At 57.3% G+C, this 24,280-nt stretch overlaps 1 protein-coding gene across 1 annotated transcript; it reads right to left on the bottom strand.

Moving 5' to 3' along the window:
• Positions 1–203: 203 nt before the first annotated feature.
• Positions 204–19,648, bottom strand: UCK2 (uridine-cytidine kinase 2). Its single transcript, XM_067300428.1, has 7 exons — positions 19,523–19,648; positions 9,173–9,332; positions 8,159–8,255; positions 7,201–7,343; positions 3,296–3,393; positions 1,168–1,216; positions 204–598 (listed from the first exon to the last, which is right to left on the bottom strand). Exons 1-7 carry the CDS (start codon positions 19,619–19,621, stop codon positions 459–461), a joined length of 786 nt encoding a protein of 261 aa, XP_067156529.1. The 5' UTR covers positions 19,622–19,648; the 3' UTR covers positions 204–458.
• Between the last annotated feature and the right edge of the window lie 4,632 nt (positions 19,649–24,280).

Below are 24,280 nucleotides of genomic sequence, written 5' to 3' on the forward strand. Positions count from 1 at the left end.
CATTGCCCGTCCCTCCCTGGGATGGAGACCACTGTGCTACTAAAGCGGCTGTCGGATGTTCTTCCCCTCGCCTACGAGGTGAGGATCCTGAGCCCAAAATCTCCCAGGACCCTCTTCCAGCCCCCTCCCGGCAACACCGAGCCTGGCAAATACTTATGGCAAGTAATTTTACGTTATTCTGCGTTTACACAAAAATAGAGCAATTCTATATTTATAGAGATTTATAGCCGGTTCCGTGCTGGAGGAGTTACTGAGCAAGGCCAGGAGCTGTGGGCGGTCCGGGCTCCCGAGCGGCCAGCTGCTTCTCATTCGGCATTTCCAACATACAAAATTAAAGGCATTCGTCTCCGTCTGGTTTCTTAAATAGATAAGGGGGGAATGAACAGACAGTATGTACAGAGGAGCAGCGGCAGGGCCCGAGCGCCCTCCGCCCCCAGCCTCACGCCGGCCGCCCGGGGTCAGTGAGGCCGGCTGCTGGACTCTGAGGGCTGCCGCTGGCGGGGAGGAGTGTAGCCGTTCAGGTAGCCGTTGCTCTGGCGTTTGCTGAGTCCTCCATTAAGAATGTCCTGGATGTGCTGCACTATCAGGTTTATGGCCACTGCGAGCAAAGCGGAGGGAAAGATACAGGGGAGGGATTGCATTAGGATCATCTGGAATAAATCAGAGCCAAGTCAGAGAAAACAAGCCTGCTGTGACCCCTCTCCCCTCCTCGCAGGGCGCCTATCCCCTCCTATCACATGCCGGGGAGGTGCAACTCCGTGGGGAGAAACACCCCCCTCCAGGGGACTGCAATCCCTCTGCCCTGGCTGAGCCAAGTGCTTGAGGCAGTGGGGTCAGGCTGATTCCAGCCAGGTGGAGATGTGACCATCCCAGATGCACGTCTGACCCTGGGAAGCACCCTTCCCTCCACGTGGAATGAGCTGGGAGGAGTTTGCCTTAAGGCGCTGCACACAGACAGACTCCCAGGCTTGCTCGGAGGAGCACAAGATCTCAGTCGGGAGCTTGTGTGGTATCGGTGTTATCTCAGCACACGTGGTGCTCTCTTGGGTGGCAGCGGGCTGAGTCACCTCCGTGGCAGGCCCTGCTACCTCCTGCCCAACCCCGTCACAATGGCATCAGCCTTCAGCTGGCTGCCAGGATGCAACGCCAGGGTCTGGGTCCGCTCACCTTCATTATCCGCTCCTCTGGGAATGATCACGTCAGCATACTTCTTGGTCTGGGAAGAAAGAGAGCACTGCGTTACAGGGAAAGCGGAGAGCTGCCACGCTAGGGCATCATCCCTGCTTCATGGGGCAGTCCTTCTCCTCCCCTGGCCAAGCCCAAACCCACCGAGATGTATGTTATTGCAAAGGCTACATTTTGGATGCTCTTATTTGCCTTCTGCTCTGTGTTTGGAGGGCTGTGCTTTGAGTCTTGACTCTATTTCCATGAGCTCAAACAAATTCCAGTAAGGGACAGATCACCATAATATAACCTGAAATTAAAAAGCCTCATGATCACAAGACTCCAGGAGTAGATGCTTTCAGGAACAACCTCCTCTCTGAATCCAGCGTGACTTGGTACACAAACAAGACCTGGCACGCCTAGGCTGGGTGGACATGCAATCTGCATGGGATGGGGGGATTTTCCGCCAGCAACACTGGCAAAAAAGATCCACTTCAGGATGCCAGTCCTGGCCTATTTTTGCCTGAAGATGCTAGTCACAGTTTCCTCCCCTATTCACGCTTGCTTTTACAGCTGATCAGCTTCCTGACAGCCGCGCTGCAGCATGAGCGAGAGAGCCAGCATGCTGGGCCAGGGCTGTCATCTGACACCTCCAGGCGCTTCCAACCATGTCAAAAATCCCCAGGACATTGTGGACCATTTCAGTGCTGAGCCGCCTGGTCCAGAGCTGGTTAGGAGCAGGGTAACAGGAACAGTGGAGGCCGAGCCTGCTCTGCACCCACGTGCAATTGCCGCGTGGCCTGGCCCACCATCAGCTTGGAGGTGGGAGCAGACCACTACAGAGCTAGTGGATGGAGATGAAGCAGTTGTTTTCTACCCTCCTTGTTTCATGTTTCATCCTCCTACAGACGCTTCAGCAGGAGAGACTGACACCGCATCCACTGCTTTGCAAAGCTGCAGATTTACCTTGCTGGGGACTCAAGAAGGAGGCTTACTAGGCCTGACACCAAAGTTGGACCTCAGTTCCCAGCGCTAGATCTGCATGAGACAGGGAAGATGGTGCTGCCCAGGAGTCTGGGCCCCTTCTGGGGTCCACCAGAAACAGATCTCTTAGCACAGAAAGGATCAACTCCTCTTTTGGGAAAGGACAGAGCCAGCCACAGTGATGCCTCCATGGGCAAGGCCTGAGGCTGGAGGTGCAGGTTCAATTCCTGCCTGTGCTGCTGGCTAGCACTCCCCTGGCTGCAGTACTTTGCTGGCTCAGCCTCTTCAGGATAAGAAGAAATTCCCCGGGTAACTACCACACCTGCTTGAAAAGCCTCAAAAGCCAAAGGGGAAGCCTCCAGTCCATGAGAGCAGCAGCCAGGAGAGGTGTGCAACAGCCAGTCGTGCAAACTTGCCATTGCACCTGCGAGTTCCCCGAGGCTGCAGCGATCTATGTGCAAAGCCCCTGCCTGCTAGGGGTCCCTGCCTCCCACCCTTGCTTCAGCTAGCAGCTCCCAAAGCCGCTTCCTTTCTCCAGGCAGACCTCGCGACCCTGGCCCCTAGCAAGGGCTCTGCCCGCTCTTCACCTCGGCCTCCCGCCAGCTGGGAAATGGGACCTGCAAGGCCATATCCTGCAGCACAGAGCAACGGAAAAAGCTCCCCTGCTCTTCCAAGCATGCAGCCAGCAGCACCACAGGGCGAAAAGGGCAGGCAGCACAGTCCGAGACACGAGGCAGGCACGGCGGTCACTGCCGCTGGGCAGGGATCTCCCCTCCCCGGCTAGAAGCAGCCAAAGATCGTCCCTGCCGGTCCGGCATCCGCAGAGCTGCCTGGTGCTGGTTTGGCAGAGCCCGTGCAGGGAGGGGTCTCTCTCGCCGTGGCTGCCTCCCCACGGGGAACGGTGATCTCACCGGGAAGGCAGCGGCCATATAAACAGTCCCCATCTCGCCCTGCGCCGGCCAGCCCCGACACCCCCACCTTTCTGCTCTGCCAGCACCCGCGAGGCGAACGCAAGGCCACGGCAGGGCGACCGGAGCTGCAGGGCACGCAAAGCTCCTGGCTGGGGGGGGGGGGGGGGGGGGGCGGGCGGGCGGGCGACGAGGCGTTTTTGGCAGGCTCCAGCACGTGCCCCTCCCCTTATACTTACTGGCAAGCAGAACTCCTCGAAGGCAGGCTTGACGAAGGTGATGTACTGGGACAAGATCTGCTCGAGGTCCCTGCCTCGCTCACTGATGTCTCGTAGCACTGAGGGGAAGAGGGGAGGCGCAGTCAGGAGCCAGGACATGAACCGCTCCATCCTCCCTTGCCTGAAGCACAGGCCTTGGCCAGCCGCCCGGGTACGTGCCCCCAGGTCCCCGTTCCTGGGAGCTGCTGCCCACACGTCCAAGCACACCCCAGCCCAGCGTCGTGCTCCCAGCCCACTTCCACGCCTTCCTGGGAGCCAAGGGCCGGCGGACTGAGCAGCGGCTTTTTTTGGCCTCCCTCCCTTGTCTGAGCTCTGCAAGCACACTCCAGCTTAACCAGTGCCACCCCAGTCCGACCGTTCCCCGGGCGTCCCAGACCCCAGCCCTTGCATCCCTCCTGCCCCTCCGCCCTGGCTACCCAAGCCGAGGCTCTCCGCTCTGCCCTTGGCCTAGGCACGGGCCGTTCTCCCGACCATCCCAGCGGAGAGGTGCCCAGGGAACAGAAAAGCTGCGGGTTGCGCACCACACACGCTTTAAGGCGCAGTTTAGCTCAGGCTGGCAGAGCTGAGGAGGGCAACGCTCACCCGCCCAGCTCTGCCCTTCTCGCGCCGTCCCCAGCCGAGCAGGGACTGTTCGGGGACTTGCGCTCACTTTGCACGGGCTGTTGCCGGCTCCGGTCCGAAGCCGCGTCAGTGTGGGCACACACCCCAGGTCAGCAGGAACTGAATCTACTGGGCAGGGCCAGAACAGCCCTGCAGCAGAGCAGACGGGATCTTGGCCCTCCCTAAGGGGCTGCCCAGCTTCTCCCCAGCACGCTCGCGCCTGGCACCGGCTTCGGAGCAAGCCTTCTGCACATGCCAAGCGGAGCCGAGCCGCAGCACTGCCAGCCTGCGTGACCCACTCGGCAGCCAGCGCCCAGGCGCTCGCAGGGCCAGGACAGCGCCGTTCGCCCAGCGCTAGCTTGGCACCGTCCCAGCAGCTCTTTCTGCCCTCGGCCAGCAGCTCCGCAGCCTGCCCTTTCGCAGCGCCGCGCAGGGCAGGCGTGGGAGGAGAGAGGGCTGGCGAGGCAGGACGCGTGCCAGCTCCCCACCGGCCCCAGGAACGGCTCAGCCCAGCCCGGGCCGCTCCGGCCGGCTCCTCGTCTTCTCCAGAGACTGGGAGCAAGCCCCAGCACAAACAATACAGAAAAACAGGCAGGGAAAATAGAAAAGGCGAGACAGAGAGACTTTTGTTTCCCGGGTCCCACACCCTGTTTGCTGGCTGCTGCGGGGCGGGGGAGCAGCGCAGCGAGGGTGTATTCGCAGCACGCCCGGCCGGGGATGCTGCGCGGGACGGCTGCAAGCCGCACCGGGTGAATCCCCAGGCGGCGGGGCCTGGCGACAGAAGGAGAGGGCAACGCTCTGCTGCCTGCTCCCGGGGCAGGCCAGAGCAAAGCAACGACCTCCCCACACGAGCACAAATCGATGGTCCCGGCCACGGCCAGAGACGGCAGCCCGGGCTAAGACCACCTACCCTCTCCGGAGGTGTCACCCTCTATTTGCAGGGCAGACCAATGCCCCAAGGACAGACTGGTGTCTGTCCAGAGCCAGTAGGCGCGCATCACTCAAATCAGGCCCAAAACACCCGTGTGACGCCTGACTCGGACTATGTCTTAGGGAAGCTGGCCCAGCACGGGGGCAGTGAGGGGCCCTAGCCAGAATCAGCTCTGCACAGGTCAGGCTGTTCAAGGCACCTGGTAGATTTGGATTTTGCCCCTTGCACTCTGGCAGCAGCGTCTTTCTTGGGAGAAACCCAGTGCTACTGATTAATTGAACTGTCAGCTACGTTTCCAGGAACTTCGTCTCCTGCTGCCAGCCAGCTCGAAGGCCCATTGCTGCAACTCTCCAGGACTTCCGGGAGAGCAGGATGACTCAGGGCCATGTCGCAGTGCAAGATCCCAACTTGCGCTTGCTACAGACAGCCTCCAGCTACGTTCCAGGGACACGTTTATACTTTCAGTACCTCACACACAAGGTCTCCTTTCCCAGAAATGCCAGGGAGGCATAGAGCAAGGAGACTATTGCTGCTGCTGTGGTCCTCGCAACTACTGGAGACAGGCCAGGAGGCTGCCAAAGGGTCAATCCCCCATCAGGAGACCGGTGAGTTGCCCTAACCTGGGGACACCAGCCCCTCAACCAGCTGGCAGCAGTCCCACTGCTGCTTTGCAAGGCTTTTGCAATTGATGGTGGCTGAGAGAAATCTCTCAGACTGGCCTTAGCCCAGGTAACTCGGGATCCTGTCCAACAGCTGCAGCACAACGGGGTTTAGCTCTGTATCATGGTTGGCAGATGGATGATCTCAGTCTTTAGTCAATGGGATCTCAACCGGTTATCAAACCCTGAGCTCATGGTTATATACCAAGCTCGAAACAACTGAACTGCACGCTCCAGAGAGTGATCAGGTTCCATGCACGGTCATGCAGCGCTGCACTGCAGTGTTAGTCAAACGCACAGACAACACCTCCCCTTCAGACAGCCAACGCAGGCCACTGCCAAACACGTGGGCTACCCCCAGCTGGGCCATGAACCCGAGCTCCCGAACGGCACAGTCTGTTTTTTAAAGGATGAGGCTCACATTGCAGGATCCTGCAAATGCGTGTCTGTGACCTGCTAATGCGTCTCCCTGCAATGACTGTGCTGTCACCTCCCTGGATGAGTCATGCAAGAACAGTGGGCAGGGTCAAGAGGGATGTGTAAAAAGCAGCTTTTAATCAGCACTGCTGACATCCCAACAGTGGAGGAGGCTGTATGCCTGTCTGACAGCAGGAGGGCTGCAGGACTTTTAGCAGGCAAGACCAGTCCTGTCTCAGTGGGATGGTCCCACGCACAGAAGCAGTCTGAGGTTGAAGTTCGGAGACCCACGCTCCTCTTGCCGCCCACAGCAGAGGTGTGAAGGGGATCTCTCCTCTAAGCCATCTTTTGCCCCTCAGATGTCTGTGGCAGGGAGAGGGAGGGTTCAGACACAGCTGATTCTGCCCTAAAAGTCCTCAGATGCCTTCTCAGTACAGACACTCAGACGTTACATCAGTGACACCAATCCTAAAGGCTGCTTTGAAAATTCATCCTGCAGTTAGCAATGAACTGAATCTCAAGCCACAAAGAGCTGGAGTTCTTCCTTTTCCAGTTGGCAACCTGCAGCCAAACTGGCTGAACACTGGGAGTCCTGGTTTCTAGGGGTCTTTGCCCCTAGAGCCTTCACCTGGTGCCAAGTACCACAACAGGCTTCACACTGCACTGGCTGTGCTTGCACAGAGCAAGAGGTACAAGCAAACTCCCCATCTGCTCCCCGCAGGATAAACACCCTCACCCTCAGACACTGCTCTCGGAGCACACCCATACGCCAGGTCCTGAACAGATCCATCAGGCACTGCCTTTTGAACAAGATCCATCTGCACTGCATTTTGAATGAGCTGTCACCTTGCTTTGCCTGTGGCACCCTTTCCTGCTGGTACCTGCTGAGTGGCAGCAGCTGCCGTTCAGTTGGAGTCACTAGGCACCTACAGGGCCATGCAAGGACACAGCACACTCAGCAGGCCCAGTGCTGCATGCATCAGAGGAGGACTCCCAGACAAGGCAGCAAAAACCCCACTGAATCCTAAGGGGCAGGGAGCCAGGTGCTCCCCACTGCCACGAGCTGCCCAATGCAACGTGCTGAATTAGGGACAAAAGTCTCCCTAGCTCCTTTCTAGCTCCAGCAAATCCTTGTATTGGTTCCAGTTCTGCTCTGGCCTCCAGTCACTGTTACCTGCCCCAGCAACCTGGTGCCCAGACAGTTAAGTGACATTTCTTCTTCCTCTGCCACAGCAGGCACAGTCACACGAGGGTCTTACCTCTGCGGGACAGCCGGGTGTCTGCATCCGTGTCCACGAAGAGCTTCATGCGGAAGAGGTCCCGCACCTCCTGGCTGTAGAAGGCCAGGATGCCTTCGAAGAGCACCACATCGGCAGGGTAGACAGTCACCGTCTCCTCCTTCCTAGCAGGGAGAAGGAGGAGAGTCAAAATACGCTGGCAGGGAAAACAGGTCAAGGGGGGGGTGGGGGAAGCAGCGGTGCTTCTAGGCACTGCGCCAACCCTGGGACATCACTGCTGCACCAGGGAGGCGACCGAGGGGAGAGCAGACCTACCCCACCGCGGCGAAGCGAATCCAAGGCATACGTATGCTTCCTAGAAGGACAAACGGCAGAGCAGGAAGCAGACCAGCCCCTCTCCCCCCACCTCGGCCAGCTGCCGCTTGCAAGTCTTACAAGCCAAGCGAGAAAGCCTGTGCGCAGGGCTTCACCTGCAGGCACCTGCAAGGGCCGGCTCGGTTCCTCGCGGGAACGAGGCAGCGCTCCGCAGACACCACAGCGCTTTTGCAGGAAACGAAGCAGGGCCAGGCCACCCACAACCAATGCAAACATGCAGAAACAAGATGAACGCATGCAAGGGGAGAGTTACAGGGGCAAGAAAGTCCTCCTCCGCCTTTCCTGGCAATTCTGATGTGTTTGAGCCCGAAATACTTGTTAAAGCTGCAAACACAGATTTTCTGAGGAAGGAGAGGGTGGATGGGGGAAGGAAAGGGGGGCCCATAGCCCTCCTCCATTGCCGCATCTACGTTGCTGCACGCAGGATGCAACCACATGGCTGCACAGCTTTCCGGGCCCTCAGATGGAGCCTGATCTGTGCTGCATCCTCTAATCGAGCGGCCTGGAGCAGGGGGAGGCGGGCTAGGGCCGGCAGGGCTGCGCGCCCTGCGGCGCGGTGCAGGCCGTTAGCAGAGGCCCAGCAAAGCAGGAGCGGCTGTTAGACCTGGAGTGGGAGACAAAGTCATAGACGGGAATCTGGACCGTCTTCCCTTCCGTGATCTCTTTGAGCGTTTTGACGATCAGCTCGTTGTCGAAGGCGTCTGAGGAGAGAGGAAACGTTACCCGAGCAGCCGAGCCGTCTCCCTGCTCCCGCGACACCGAGCTTAGTCTAGCCAGAGCCACGGGCACCCCGCGCTTGGGACAGATGGACGCGCGGACCGGGGAGAAAAGCCCTGCGCACCCGTCGGGGGCGCAGCAAGGCCCAGCCCCTCCGGAGCCAGGCTGCCTCGCACCCGGCGGGATCCGGCCCGTGGAGATCAATACCCCCCTTGTACGGCAGCGCTGACAGCCCAGGCTCGGGAGGACATCTCCCGCGCGGCTCCGGCCCTCGGAGAGACTGGAGCAGTGTTCCAGGCCGGAGCCGCCGCACAGGCAGGGCTCTGTTCGCGGGCGCTCGCTGCCTCCGGCATTGTCCTCGCGGGGACGAGGGGACAGCGGCTCTGGAATTCCCCCACCGAGCCCGGGGACGGCTCAAAGAGGCCCTGTTGTCGCAACGGGCCGCGGCCCCCTCGGCGGAGCAGCCAGACAGCTCCCTCCTTGCAGGAGGGACACGGAGCTGCTGGCTCCAGGGCCTTGTGCCAAGCCAGATCTCCCCGATGCCAACCCAGCCACACCAGAACAGCTTTCAAAGCGGGGGACACGTCTGCAGCGAGGAGAAGAGGAGCGTGATAGAAGTCCACAGCCTTCTCCTCTCCTGGCCCACGTGCTCCACCGCAGAGGCAGCTGCCTTCCCGGGGTGGGGGAGGTTGTACTGCGGGGAGAGCCGGTCACCCTCCAGAGACACAACGCTCCCGGCGTGCGCCCGGCTGCACGGGGGCTCACCAAGCACCCACGCCTGCCCGTGCAGAGGCAGAGCCCCAGGGCCTGCGAAAGGCTCTTCGCAAGCGCCATCGGGGGGTCCCGTTCCAGCCCTCACCGCCCGCCACGCGGCAGCACCCCGGCGCTGCTCTCTGCTTACCTGGGTGGTCAAAATTGAACTGGCCTTTCAGCGCTTTGGATTTCTGCTCCGAGGTGAGGACCCGGTAGAAGCTGTCTTGGCTCACGATCACCACCTGCTTCTGGCGATAGTCCACCTCGTTCTGGCCCAGCAGCTGGACAATCTTGGAGCAGACCGAGGACTGGGAAAGGACAGCAAAGGAGGCACGTCGCGGCCGAGTCGCCCAGGGCAGACGTCCTCGCTGGGAGGCAGCCGCAGAGCCTTGCGTTCCCCCAGCCCCGAAATCCCGCTGCCGCGTGGGTGGGGAGGGAGGAAGCCCGCAGAGGGGAGGTTGCTTTCGTACCGCAAACAAAGCCCAGAATAAAAGGACGCGGGGAGGGAACCCGGGACTTTATCAGGAGCTCTGCCGCAGCCGCCAGGGCTGGGAGGAGCAGCCACGAGCGTATCCCCGTGCCGCTTGGCACAGCGAGGCTGCAGGCGCTGCGGAGCCGGCGGCCGCCTGCCGCTGCTCCAGGGCCACGTGGCTGTGGCCGGCAGCGGCGGACCGCCGGCACGGGGACCGGTGCCTCGCGCACCCCGCGGAGCGAGCGTGCCTCGGGCAGCATCCGCGCAGCTGCGGGTCGCGCCGGACCCTGCCGCCACAACGCGAAGCAGAGCGCGGCTCGGGGCACAAACCCAGCGCCCGCTTTAGCCCCTTCTCCTTAGTCATACGAGTCCTTGGCCGCTGCGCAATACAGCAGCGATAACTGCAGCACCCACTGGCAGCCGGCACGGCCGCCCCGGCCAGCGAGAGCCAAGGTCAGCCTCGGCCCCGGTGCGTGCCAGCGGGGGAGCCAGCCCCGCTCCGAGCCCGAGCATCCGCCATCCGGGGCGGCACAGGTTCCTAGCACCGCTCTGGGCGGCCTCAGCTCCTGCGAACCTCCCGCGCCTGCTGCAACGCCGAGCTGAACCGCCCCCGGCCGCAGCGACCCCGCTGAGCCCCGCGTTCTGCAAGGAGCGGTTCCCTTGCCGGCCCTCCCAGCCTGCCTGCAGCTCTCTCCCCGCTGGCTCAGCCATCTGCTCCCTGCTCCGTACCTGGCCGGCAATCTCCGGAGGCAGCGCTGGGGACAGCGCTGGGGACAGGGAATTAAGGAGGGGAAGGCCTGCCTGGCAGCGGAGGTCGCGCCAGCAGGCGGAGGGCAAGGCTGTTTGCCTGCGAAGCTGGAGGATTTGACAGCATGCTTGTCCCCAGAGGCCGTCTCTTCCCCTCCAGGCCAGGCTGACCTGACTTGGCTGTGACCACCGCGCTGTGAGTCAGCCGAGCCCGGCTGGAGAGTCGCCGAGCGCAGGACTGCTGCGGAGCGAACCAGCCTGGGCTGCCTGACAGCAGTCCCGTGGCCCCGGGCGCAAGTTTAGGGCTCATGTCAGGGATGGGGTCTCCCGGAGCATCCCACCTTCTTCTCCTGCCTGCTACGGCTGGCAAACCCTGCTTCCCGGGCACCCCTGCCCTGCTACCACCTTTGCTACCACCCGGAGCAAAGTGCCGCAGCAACTCAGTGCCAGTCACTAACCCTTCGGCCCATCCTGACTGTTTGCACCACAGAAAACCGGAGCACATTCTCCGTTTCCTCTGTTATTCCACTCCCCGTATCCTTCCCCAGCCTGTGTCAGCCCTCTTGCTTATCCAGCTGTATTCTGCAGGTTTTGCAAATACAAGGCCTGCACGGTGCCTCTCCTCCACTTTTGCTCCCTGCTCTCTCCCCCCAAATGCTGCTGCCTTCCGTGTTGCCCACCCAGCAAGGAGACACAGCGCAGTAGGGTGCAGCCTCGGGCACGGCTGCTGAGGACAGGTAAACTTCCCCGGCCCTTTGCAACGAGAAACGAACCTCCTTCCAGCACAGTCACCGGGACAGATCCTCAACACATCAGTGGAGCTGCGTACCGATCTGCACCAGAAACTGCTTTCCCAGCCTGGGGGTGGAAAGGGGGCTCCCTTTCCTTTGGATCACTGAAACCAATGCACCGGTTGCACTTACGCTCCTTCCCTCCCCTCGGAGCTCAGCACCCTGACGGACAACAAAACAGACATCATTTTGGGGCATCAAACAGCTCCTCCAAGCCTTTCTTCTGCTTTATGCATGCTAACCCCTGGCTTGCTGACCCTGGAAAGCGGGGAAGAGACCCAGCAGCTCTCAGCCACCCTCACGTTTCATAACCCACAGCTCAGGACACCTGATGGTGGGAAAAGCCCAAGGAGAAAGCAGCTCTCAGCAGCTGGAGGTAGGAACGCAAGGCCTGGCTCACACGTACATCCCCTTACAGGTGCCCTGGATGAGGATCAGAGTGTGTCCTGGCTGCATTTAGGGTCTGATGTTCTGGGCTGACAAGTGCCCCTAGCAAAAGCTTCAGGGCACCTGCTACAGCCCCCCGCTCCCTTTTCTCTAATGGGTTTTGGAGAGCTATCAGAAGTGATGGAGGAAGATGTTCACAAGGATTTCCGGCTCTCTCAGGCCCAAGCTTGGGTTCAGCACGCCGTGCTGCCCAGGCAGGCAGGGAGGGAGGTAGCCACTGGGCTCTGGGAAGAGGCACCTGGTCCCTCAGAAAGCAGAGGGCTCTGGTCCGAGCTCAACACGAATTGCAGTGGGCCAGGACACTGCTTGAACACGGATGCCTGTGTAACCGCAGAGGGACATAGGGACAGCAGGGAACGCAGCACCTTCATCCAACCCAGGGGCTGCATCCAGCCTGCACCAGTGGGACAGCAAAGCTTGGAGAGGACTCCCACAACTCTCTGTTTGGGGCTAGTAAGAAACAAGATCCATCCCAGGTTCAAGTGAAGAGGGTTTTTCCCCTCCTTGTGATCACTTAGGACAGGATGGTTTGAGGGGCATTCCCCAATGCCAATGCGAACACCTCCTGCAGCCGGAGCACCGGCTTTTCCCCTTTGTTGATGAGCACCATATGTGAAGGAGGAAGAAAGGCCAGAATCGCAGAGGTTACAAATTCCCCTACCCAGTGGGAACAGAAACTCCTGGCCTCAGGAAGCGTCCCCTGCAAACAAATGACGCACGTCCCCTGCTCAAACCCCCTGCCTCCCAAACCAGCACCGCACATGTATGTGCGACTGCTGTTAATCAGAAATGCGAAAAACTCACTAATAATCTGGAAACGACAGCAGTTAGCCTCTGGGGAAGCCTGCAGAAGCCTAGAAAGACATCTTGGCCGAGCCCAAAGCACGACCGTGAAGAACCGCGCCAGAATCTCACTGGGTTGGACGCAGTGGCAAGACGCGATGCGCGAGACGCAGTGCTGATGCCTGCAGCACAGAGCCCGCTGGAGGGGACAACCTGGGCTGTGGTCCCTTCCTTTGCCAATTCCTAACCCCCAGCAGGGGGACGAAGACGTCAATTGGTTTTTTTCCCCCCCGAGAGCCCCATGACCGTAGAGGCAAACACAGGACTGACTTGACGGAGATAACATGATCCTGTAAACGAATCCCAACACAAAAAACTCTGTGACTTAAAGACCTGGACCGCATCCCTAGCTCTGGCTCTGCCCTATGTGACTTATCCCATTGCAAGAAGGCAAGAGGCCCTGCAAGAACAGGCTCCTTGCCTCAGCTCAGGCGCTTCCCCGGACCTACACTGTTCACGCTGATCCCAGCTGCACGCTGCTCTGCTCGCTGTGGCCCCAGGTGAACGCAGGAGGTGATTCAGCCACAGCATGCTCCCAGCAAGTGGGATGCTTTCTCGAGCGAGAGCCCTCCCTTCCTCCAGAGCTGGTTCAAAAACTAAATATAGGCAAGTCTCGCCAGCCTGCAAGCCTCCACGGTTGCCAAGCGAACCCTTCCCGTGTGAACCACAAACTGTCACAGGACTTTCCAAACGTGCAAACAGGGAGCCCTGGCACCTCTGCCATCGCTCACGACTTCCACGTGCTGTAGCGAGGAAAACTTGGCTCTCGGTTCGAGGGAGCTGACTGTGACCTGCTGAGTGGTGCTCCTCCAGGTTTTGGGCTTGTGCTGGTCCCCGAGAAGCTGCACGAACCAACCCACAACACACGCAGCCAGTTCAGAGGACGGTTTCTGCACACCACAGTATAAGAAGAGAGCTCAGAGAGACACTATTCCTCAAGAGAAGCAGCTGCAGCTCCCCTTGCAGGTCTTCTCCTCAGTACTAAGCACACAAAAAACTAGTGTCTCGAAGGAAAAAGCACAGCTTTATTCTGCTGGGAGAGGAAGAGAGAAGACACGGGAAGCAGTGGGCAAAGAAATCCACACATTTTCCTGAAAGGAAAGAAGGCCCTTGTGGTGCAAAGGGGAAGGAACGCAGCAGAAGGGTGTTCAGAGCCCTGCTCCAGACATTTATCTGAAAGATATTGATTACGTTCTGTATTTAATTCATTGTGCTAACGGCCTATAGCCAGCTGCTCAGACAGTCTTCAGGAGCTGACTAATTCCCCCAGCTTTATTGTGCAAACGTATCCCACAGTCCCTCTTCGGCTGCTCTGATCAGCCAGGGAATTACGGCTTTGGGTGGGTGTGAGAGCTGACAGCCGGCGCTGCAGTCACCCACGTGCAGCGGTACCAGGCAGCTCATGCTCCCAGTCCCAGCGGTTGTTGCAGCAGACGGGGCCACGCAGGTACTTCTGGCCCTGGCTGGCGAGGCTTGTCCTGGGCTCAGAGGCGCCCAAAACGCTGCGTGTACAGGCATGTGAAAACCCACCTGTCCAGAGCCGTCTGCTCATCCCCCCAGAGTCTGGCACCGCAGGGGGTGAGAGGTCTACACTGAGCTGTTCACCCCAGCTCCCAGCACGCCACCAGGGAGGAGACCTCCCACGGGCTATAAGCTTCCTCTAGACTAGATACCTAGTGAAGGTGACTGAAGTCAGATAAAGTAATTCCTAACATAAGGAAATACTGAAGCTATCTTCTTTGGAGGAGGCAAAAAGCGAAAGGCTGCAGCAGAGACAAGACCCACCAGGAGAAGAGGAAGCAGCTGCTGGACTCCAGCATGGATGGAAGAGAGGAACTAACTCCTGCCACTGCTGCGGGTTGCTTGCCCTGAGCCAAGACACTTCACACCACAAGGACAGTCCTCCCTCATGCAGACCAATGCCCCTGGCCCACCACAAATGCTACTGCAGGGAGCAAGGAGAGACGGACAGCAGTCACATCTTCCACCAAAGAGAAGTGCCTGGATGTTATCAGTATGGAGACCATTGCCACAATCCCCTTCCTGTAGCATTTGGATGTGGGCAGGCTTTGCATCCCCGGAAGCCTGGCTGGGGTGTCCCAGCCACATGTGGTTAAACCAGTCTCCAGTTTGGGGAATCAGGCAGGAATTTTCCCTAAGATCAGACAAGGGAACATTGGGATTACTTGTTGCGTTTCTCTGATGTCCTCTGTAGCATGGTTTGCTTTCCAGGGATCACCTGGGACTTTTACTCAAGTACTCACAACCAGGAGCCCTGGTAATGTTGTCCTTCTCTCCAGATCACCTCCTGCAGCACACCATAGTTGTGGCTTTTCGTCTTTTATTGTGCAGTTAGGTTAATTATGGAGCATTACACTTGGTGGACTGGGGTGACACACGGAGCAGATACCAAATTTGGAAAGGTCCCAGAACATCTATTAAATGGCTGCCCGTGACTGCAGGGAGCTAGTTCATGACCCGGGCAGTCCTTTCCAGTTTTAATGAAGCACATCCGTATGGCACCACTGGGACTGGAAACTTGCTATATTAGTACCAAAAGCCTGGGCCTTCACCCAAAGCTTTCCCAGACAGGTTCACCATTCCCGTCTGCCCCTTTGTGAGCCACAGGTCAACCAGTCCGGGACTGTGATAGCCCAGTTTATTCTCTCACCACCACTGGGCTTGGTACCATGGGACACTGCATGCGTGATCAGCAGTCCTGTGCCCTAGTGCACACAGACACAGAGGATTTGAACATTGGTTTTGTGTTGGGAGGAAAACAAACCCCCAAACACAATCCCTCCCAATCCACCTATTTTAGATGCAAGATATTTTACTCAAGTCCCTGCTGCAAATGCCACAGGCTGGAGCTGACTGAGCCCATGGGACTATGTCAAACAGGCTCTGTAATGAACAAGCACATATTCAGTCAGTAACGGGAAAGGGCTGACCCATCAAAATGTCCTGTGTATTAGTCTGATCAGTGGCTGGCACAGAATAATGTTCTACTAGAAAGTTTGACAAGTTTCTAGCACACTTTGACACTAGCATTTATTAAGTCAGACCTTGTGATTCCTGGCTTCTGCCAGCCAGGAAGCGTCACCAGGAAGCTGTGCCGAACCGAGACAGGATTGGTGTAATTCCTGCTAGTCCCTCTCCAGTGGCACCCCAGGGGAGCCAAAGCCTCTGGATAAGTGCCAAGTTTTCCCTGTGCTTCTTTGCCACTGTGTCACCACCTAGATGCAAGAGAATGACCCAAAGGTTGCTGGAGGACTGGGGGGGGGGGGGGGGGGGGAATCCCTTAACTCGCTAGTGTAGAGGGCCCAATTTTGTAATGCAAGAACCCCTATGTAGAGAGGGAGCTGCCTTGCAGACAGATGTGCTGCAGCTGGCTGGGTCCACTGCTTCCCTGGAGACCAACATCTTGGCTCTCCCACCCTGGCTGGGAGATACCAGTTCGTTGCCTCCTTCCGCCTTCTGGCCGGCTCCAAGCTGGCTGATCCTCGCAGGCAGCCAGGTCAGCCTCAGACAGCTTTTTTGGTGTTTAAAGCAGAGTTGCCTAAAGGATTAACAGTGAAGAAGAAACCTGGCTGATCGCACACAGCAATTTTATTGTTCTGCAGTCTGCATGTTCAAACAGATGTTTCCAACTTTACATACTAACCAAAGATCCAAATCGTGCAGCCACCAGGCCACAGCAACACCCCTATTCAGCCCTTACGAGTTCAAGGGCAAAGCATCCGAGGAACATGTTCAGCCCTTTGCAAATCTGTCTTATTTTACAACCTCCTACTAAAAGGTAGGTTTAATCAGCACCTCAGTTCATATAGCGTGGGGGACCAGTAATTAATGCTTCAGCCTAAATTTTAAGAGCTCTCCCCACCCCTGCAATCACCCCAGCACCAGATGCTTCCACGGTTGCTTGAAGCCAGCCACTCCAGAAATGCCTGCAGAGCTGCTGGGTCCCAGTTGCCAAGCTGAAGGTGGCGGGGGGGACATGAACAGCTTAAGGAGGTATCTTAACACTTTACAGCTCGTCCCAGCAGTCACTTCACCGAACTTCCCTCCAACCCACAGCCTGGCTGCCTGCCTCACAGGCTGTGATCCTTGGTAGCCAAGAGCCTTTTGTGGGAGTGAGGGAGAGAAGAAGCTGCTAGCACTAAAACCACCGGTATAGGAAGGAAACACAAGCTTTAGCAGAGCACTTTGAAGACTTTAAGGATGAAAGAAAATGTTATGACCAGCCTTGGGAATCCCTGTGAGGAACAAGGCATTTGCAGTCCTTTCTGGCTTTGGCTCCTTTGCTGAGCCAGCACAGGAGGGGTCCTAATGCCACACCATCTCCTGCGCATCAGGAGACAGCAGCAAGTTTTGCCTGGGCTGGACATTGCTTGGATTTAGGAGGACAAGGGGAGAGGCTCTGCTTCCCAGCAAGCTTTTATGAAAAGCCTGTCCCAGCTCAGCTGAGTGACTAACAGCCTCCAAGAGGCTCCAGGCACCACAGCCTGCCGAGGACCTCTGTAGCTCCCCATTTTTGCTCCCAACACAATCCAGAATTCTTCTGAGGGCTGAACATGTTGAGAGCGCTTGGGTTTCTACCTCCTATTGAGCAATGAAAGTTGCTCAAGAGTCTTCTGCTCACTAGAGAATAGAAGTCAACCTCTGAATTCCAGTACTCAATTTGCCTTTAAGAAATACCAACAAAACACTCCCCCCCAGCCTCCGAGAAGAAGGCTGGGAGCTTCGGATGCCAGTTTACCCATGGCACCACGGGACACAACAAGTTGCAGCAAGCTACAAACAGGATCCCTTCCCTCTCCTCCATGGTCTGACTGCGCTGGCTCACCTAGATCAGGGGGGACCACGGAGCATTTTTCCCATCTCAGACTCAACAAAAGCAGCAGTAGGAGGAGCTGGGGGGGCACCTTGGAAGGCGAATGCCCTCCGTTATCTTCGAGCTGGTGTGCTGCCAGAGGGGAGTGTTACGACAGCAACCCTCAGTTGGTGCGAGGGCGAGTCAGATGGACCTGCCACTTTCCCAGCGGGAAAGGTGCCCGCCCCGTTTTCCCTCTAGGAGCTTTTTCCTTCCACCCAGAGGAGCCAGGGCCAGCACACCATCACCGCAGTCACCAGGTTGAATTTTATCTGCGGGCAAGCCCTTAGCTGAGCAAACCGGACCAGCCCCACAGCTGTTCTCCCAGAGCGTGCCATAGCACCCAGCATCACCTGGCACACGGTGCTGTCAGCAAGCAGATGGGGGAGAGCCCCATTGCTGCAGCCAAGCGTGGCCTGCCTCACGCCCGCATCCCAGTGACGCACGTGAACCTGAGGGACTATGCACAACCCCCAGGTTTTCTTCCTGTTGCTTTTCCTTGAAGGAGCTTTTTTTTTCGCCAGCGTATTTCTTACAGCCTTTTCCTACAAACTTTGCACTGATCTGCTGGATTCCCTTAAGTGGGCAGCACTGCACAGCACTTTTTAGCAGCCAGCAATCACTGCAGGGAGGAAAAAGGGGGGAAAAAAAGGAAAAAATCCCCAAACCAAAAACAAACCTCAAAGCCAAGAGACAGGAAAAGCCAGTTAGTACCTCTCCCTGGCTAGAAAGGGCCATTTCCCTATTTTTTTTTCCAGGGCAGCCTGCTGCTGCTAAGCATTTTCACTTTGAAGTTGAGAACAACTGTGGCGCATTGTACTGTAATCATTGCTTTTACCTTGTGGGCCCGAAACACAGTGTTCGGAGACATAACAGTTTGGCAGCGCCAGACACAATGTTATTGGGACAGCTACAGAGAGGCAGACCCACGCACCAGAGAGCGGACAAACCCAGCGCATTTGAGTCACCAGGAGCTGTGCTGCAGGAACAATCCAACTTCGGCTCCCAATGGAAGAGATTGCATCCTCTCTCGCCATCCCTCCCCTGTTACAGCTGGATTTTCCTCCCTTGCAGAAAGAGCAGCAGTCCAAGAATCAATAGGATACTCAGAGACACATTTTTTGAAACACTGGTAGTGTGGGCTGAATACAGCAGTTGGGTTATGCCATCCTCAGAGAGGGGAAGAGCCCCCTCTCCAAAGGGAAATCAACCCAAAGATACAAGGCTCTGTCTTTCTCCTGTAAGAACCCACATTCCATCTCCTTCGCAAGAAACATTTCAAAGGCATTTCTACTTCCAAATCTATTCTTGTTCTCCAGAATGCAATAAATAAATAATAGAATTTCTTTGCTGCCCTGAATGGGAAAATTGATAACAAATTAGAAATAAAAGTGTAATTTATCTTGATATAGAAAGATATCTACTTCAGGTTTAAAGAAATAAGAGAAAAGAAAGAAACTCGCTGCATAACCCCCCTGCTTTCCGAGCTGCGAGGAGAAGCCCCGCGCGGCCGGGGCCATCCTTTGCTGCAGTCTGGGCGTAGCAGCCCTCCCAGGAGGGCCCGCCTGCAGCGCCCGCCTGCAGCGCCCGCCGCCCCCCGCCGCGGCCCCTCCGGCCGCCGCCAGGTCGCTCCGCCGCTGTGAGTCAGCACCTCGCTGCACGAATCCCGCTACCGAAGTTGGCCGGGGCAGGGCACCCCCGCGAACCGGCGCTACCCCCGGCCGGGAGAGGGGGGGGGGGGAAAGAAAAATAAAGAAAAATTAAAAAAAAAGAGAGAGAGGGGAAAAGGGGGGTATGGCACCAAGCGCGCCCGCACGCTGAGCAGCCCCCGCGGAGCCGCAGGCGGGCGCGGCGGGGAGGCAGGAGCAGCGCGGGGGGCGGCGGGCACACGCGTGGGCAGCTCCGCCGCCGGCCCGGCCCGCGCACCGCGCTGCCCCCACGGCGGCGCCGAGCCCGGGGGGGGGGGAGGGGAGCGGCGGGCTGCCGTCCCCGGGGGGTCCCCGCCCCGGGGGGAGGCCCGGGCCCCGCGGCCGCCAGCCCCGGTGCGGCGCAGCGCGGCGCACGTGGCGGCGCGGCCGGGAGCCCCCTTCGCCGCCCCGGGCCGCCGCCGGGGCCGCGCTGCCATGTGGCCGCCGCGCCGCGCCCCGCCCGCGGGGGGAGGCTGCGGCCAGGCGGCCCGGCCCGGGCACCCCCGGCCCCGGGCATCCCCGGCCCCGGCACCCCCCGGCCGCCGCGGCCCGGCCCGGGCACCGCCGCCGCCGCGGGCACCCCCCGCCCGCCTTCCCGCCGCGGCCCCGCTGCAGCGCGGCGCGGCTCGCCCCGCACCTTGCCGCTGGCCGTGCCGCCGCTGACCCCGATGAGGAAGGGCTCGCCGCCGCTGGGCTGCCCGTGCTCCTCCAGCCGCTGCTCGCTGTCCCCCGCCATCCTCCGCTGCTAGCGCCGCCGCCGCTGCCTCCCTCCCTCCTTCCTTCCTTCCCTCCTCCTCCTCCTCCGCCTTCGCTCCCCGGCTCTCCTTGCGGGGCTGGATTTATCTGATGAGTCAAGGGCCTTCCTCCCCGCCTGGTTCACATCCCCGGCGCGGCGGCTCCCTGCCAGGTGCCTGCCGCAGCTGCACATGCTCCGGCCCAGCCCGCCCGCGGCACGGCGCGGCGGAGGCTGCCGCACGGCCCCGCGCCAAGGCGACGCGGGGAGCGGGGGGGGGGGGAAGCGGCCGCGGAGCCCCCGGCGGGCAGCGCCGCGCCGGGCCCCTTCCCCGAGCGCGCCCGGCTGCGCCCGCCGAGCGCCGCTGCCCCGGGAGCACCGAGCCGTACCGACGTGGCAGCGGCAGGAGGGAGCAGGGGGTGCTCCCGTCGCCTGCCCCCTTCAGCAGATCCCCCCCCCCCCGGGCCCTGATCCTGCAAGCGCTTGGGAACATTTATTCATGACCTGGATCTAGGAATAAAGATTATGCTTGTGCCTCTGGCAAGCAGGAGCAGCCTGGGAGGAGCTGCAAGCACTCTGGGGACCGGGATTCAAAGTCAGAATGCTCTTGACGAATTGGAAGAATGCTCTGCAAAATGTAGGGTGCCGGTCCATGCGGGCAAGCGCAAAGTACTGTATCGAGGTAGGAGCAATCAACTGTGAAACGCAAGATGGGAAGCTGCTGGCTAGCCAGCCCTCTTACAGATACAGATCTGGGAATACAGTGGATCAAAGAGTCACCAACATCATGCTGCTGTGAAAAAGGCAAACATCCCACTGGGACGTATAAACATACATAGACAGACTAACTTAACCCTCTGCTTGGTAAGAAGGCAACCTGGGTAACTGTTTCCAGAAAGATGAGGCCAGATGGGAGATACTCCTCCAGTGGAGGAGCACAGGAACATGCAGAGGTCTGGTTTTGCAGAAAGACTGCAGGAACTGTATGTGTTTAGTCTAGGGAAGAGATGACTGCAGGGACACACGATAACCGTTTTCAAATATATAAAGGCTGTCACAAACAGGAAGGGAATAAATTTCTCTTACCCCTGGGGATTAGAACAAGATGTTACCAGTGTAAACTGCAACAAGGGCAATTCGGGATAGATTTCGGGGGGCATTTTCGAAGCGTGAGGATATTAAAGCCCCTGCATAAGTTGTTTAAAGAGAGTAAGAACTCTCCACTATTGAAGAATTTTTTAAAAAGTGCACTAGGCAAGCTCCTGCATAGAAAGTCTTAGGTAGAGTTGAGGCTGCTTTGGGGCAGGGGACGGCCTAAGTGCTGCCTTAAGACCCCTCCCAGCCCTGTTCATAGGACTGTTGGGCGTCTAACTTCACGCAGTTCAATACAGTGAAACAGGTGTGGAAACGGTGCCAGATGGGGTCCCAAGTCCCAGCCCTAATCCTGCAGGATACAAGGAGAGGACTTCCTGGAAGATGCGGCCCTTATCTGTCCACCCCTCAAACGGTGCTCCCGCCGACTGCGGCTGGTAACGTCGGCGTATCCCATCGCAGTGTGCCAGTCTCGCCCGGGTGCTGCCGGTGCCAAGGGAGGAAGTGCTATATGCGGAGGCCGTGATGAGAACTTCCTGCGAGGATAAATTCCAGTGGAATTCCCACGGTCCCATGCCAATTTTCGAGCTCTGATCGTGGGCATGGTTCCTGTGCACATCACCAGGCCCAAGGAACTATTCAGAGTTCATCTTTCTTACCCACACACTGACTCACCCATGTCTCGGTGGCAAAATCCATCCAACGCACAGTGACCTCCAGGTTATTTGGTTCTCCTTGTGCCTACGCTCACTGCTACCGGCCTTTTTGTTGCCCTGTTTGGAGACAGGTCGAAACCTCTGCTGTGCTCGAGCCATTTCAGACTGTGCTGTCCGTTGAGCCCAGAGTCTCTACAGGATGCCCGTCATGGAATTTCATCTCCAATTCCCTTTTTTTTAAAAAACAGATTCTTGACACATGGAAGGAGCACACACACTTGTAGAGGGAAGGAGAAGTAAACACATCTTGATGTGTCCTGGAGGGGTACAGCTAGGCATATTCAAGGTTTATTTATACAGGACACAAATAGAACTTACGCAGATCAGACTAAGGACTCTTTCAAAACCAGGCCAGAGTAGTAAAACAAAAGTGAATCAAATTCAAGTGCCAGTTAGGTTTAGGTGACATCTCTTCTTTCATCAGAACATAACTGAGAATGTTACACTCTGTTCTTCCCAATGGGCTGTCACTAACATACTATGCAAAACAATTTAATCTTTTGTTCAGTTTAAGTCCAGAGACTTCAACAGATGAAATCTGTTTCAACAAGTCTCTCTCTGGTCTGGTTTTGAAGGTTACCTCCATAAGTATTTTCTCTGCTGTATCTAGACTATTTTAAGATTGCATTGGCTCATAATTCATGTATCCAGAGCCACACATTATACGAACCTTTTTCCTTTTTCTCGTGTCTCAGGCCTGTTAGATCAAATCAGACTGCACCCGTCTTCATCTGTCCTTTATACGCTGATCAAAGCACAGAATAATATTTTCAAAAGGAAATACCATTGAGAGTAAAATGTTTTCTGTTGTCGAAAGAAACTGCTGATAAGGAACCTGGTGTGATTCAGAATGACAGGATGAAGTGTGCAAAGAGCTCGTGTCACCTCTATGTCCAGTTCAAAGCATAGACATTAGAGAGGCAAGAGGCTCGTGTCCCTGACTATCTCCTCCCAGCCTGGGTTCTGGTGCACAGTTGTTCCTTGAAGGACAGTGCTCAGTATTGATAACTGATACCATCTGAATCATCTACAATACCAATAGAAGAGAAACTATCTCCCAGTGGTGGGATACTGATAAACCTCACAGACAGGAAAGCCAGGGAGAGCCCCAGAGAGGGGGAGAGGGCAGAGAAAGGGGTGCAGCAGAGCCAAGGGGAACACAGCAGGACTGGCTGAGATGGCACAGAACAGGGCACAAAATATCACCATGTTATCATGGGTCCTACCACATCCTCAGCTGGCAATATTTTCCTGTCCTCACCCTGAACTGCAATATCCATCCTTAATTTCATCCCAGACTCCCTGATTATGCTCAAGTCAGTGCTCTCGTCCCTCGCACTGGACTCTAGTTGCTTGTAGACAAATACTGCTCTCCGTTCTGCCTCTGCCTGAGGCGTGTGTGTGTGTGTGTGTGTGTGTGTGTGTGTCCACAAGTGCAGAAGGCTGCTTAGCTGGAACTTTTTAGCAACACCTGACTCACTACATAGCCACCTGCATGCACGTGGCTTTCGTGCTTCCTTGTATGCAAATGTCTTCAGTCTCCAGAGGCTTTGTGTGCTATCTAATTTCACACCCTCATTTATTACTTGACCGGTCTTCTCTGAACTGATTTTGTCACTGTCTTTCCGAATGGCCTATTTAATGTACAGGCAACTGCAGGGTTTTTTGCTTCCCTTGTTTTTCACTCATTTCTTCTCTGCATATAATCCCATAGTGCATTGGTCTTTACTGATTGCAAACTCATATGTTACACAAGCACAGGCATAAAAACTGCTGTTCTCTGTCTGCCCTGTTTCCTTTTCTGTATTTCTGCTTTCTAGGTCTCCTTACCCCCATTACAACTTGTGGATTTGGTGTAGTTTTGTTGTTCCAGGTGTAACTGTTGTCATATTTCTATGCTGAATCATATATATATATATACATATATATATATAAAAATCTCTAGAGCCTCAGCAAAGTCAGTTAGTCTTTCTGCTAAAACCTTGCCGTTATTTCACTGTCCTTGTCAGTGTTCCTCAGTCTAGGCTTATCTGCAAGTATTTTACTCACACGCACAAATATAAGATTTGCTTCCCTATCTCCAACCATTTGAATTGCTAAATCCAGTTCTCTAGTGCTGGCTGCATGAAGAACGGTCGGTAATGCAGTCACAAGCTAACAAGTGCTAATACAGTGCAGGTAAGGGAAATTTATAAACATTTCATCCTAGAGAAGCAGTCCTGCCTGATGCTCTGCATTAACAGGATATTGATGTGATGGCAAATTAACTAAGGGTCCAATTTAAAAAAAACAAGGTTACCCTGAGTCGAGATACAAGTGAATGTGGTAGGCATTTTCAACAAAAAGAATTTTATTTGCCTTCTCCTAAATCATGGGATATGTCTTTTGAACCTTCCCCTTGAAACGGATTCAAACCAGCTGGAATGGGGGCCTGGTCACCCAGGGAGCCGGGCGAGGGCGGCATGGGCAGCAGCAGCACCCATCGAGGGGACCCGCGCAAAGGCTGGGGAGCCCGCAGGGGCCCTGGGCCGGCGGGCGGCGGCCTTGGTGGACGCCGGCAGCGCCTCTGGCTGCAGGGGAGGCGCCGGGCCCCGGCTGCGCTCCCCGGGAAGGGGCCGAGCCCGGGGGACGGGGCTCCGACCCCCACCGCCATGATAGGCTCCCGCCAACAGCACCAGGCCGCCATCACCGCGGGTACCGGCAGTGGCAAGACCACGCCGTGCCCCCGCCGTCAATACTGACGGCCGGATCGCCCAATCAGAGCACTACCCGCTCACACTTCCCCCTCCCCTCGCCCTTACCCCTTCCCGTCCAAGCGCCACGCCGATTGGCTAGCACCCTTCCCCGGAAGGTC

The sequence above is a fragment of the Apteryx mantelli genome, chromosome 8 (assembly GCF_036417845.1).
Source record: "Apteryx mantelli isolate bAptMan1 chromosome 8, bAptMan1.hap1, whole genome shotgun sequence".
NCBI lineage: Eukaryota > Metazoa > Chordata > Aves > Apterygiformes > Apterygidae > Apteryx > Apteryx mantelli.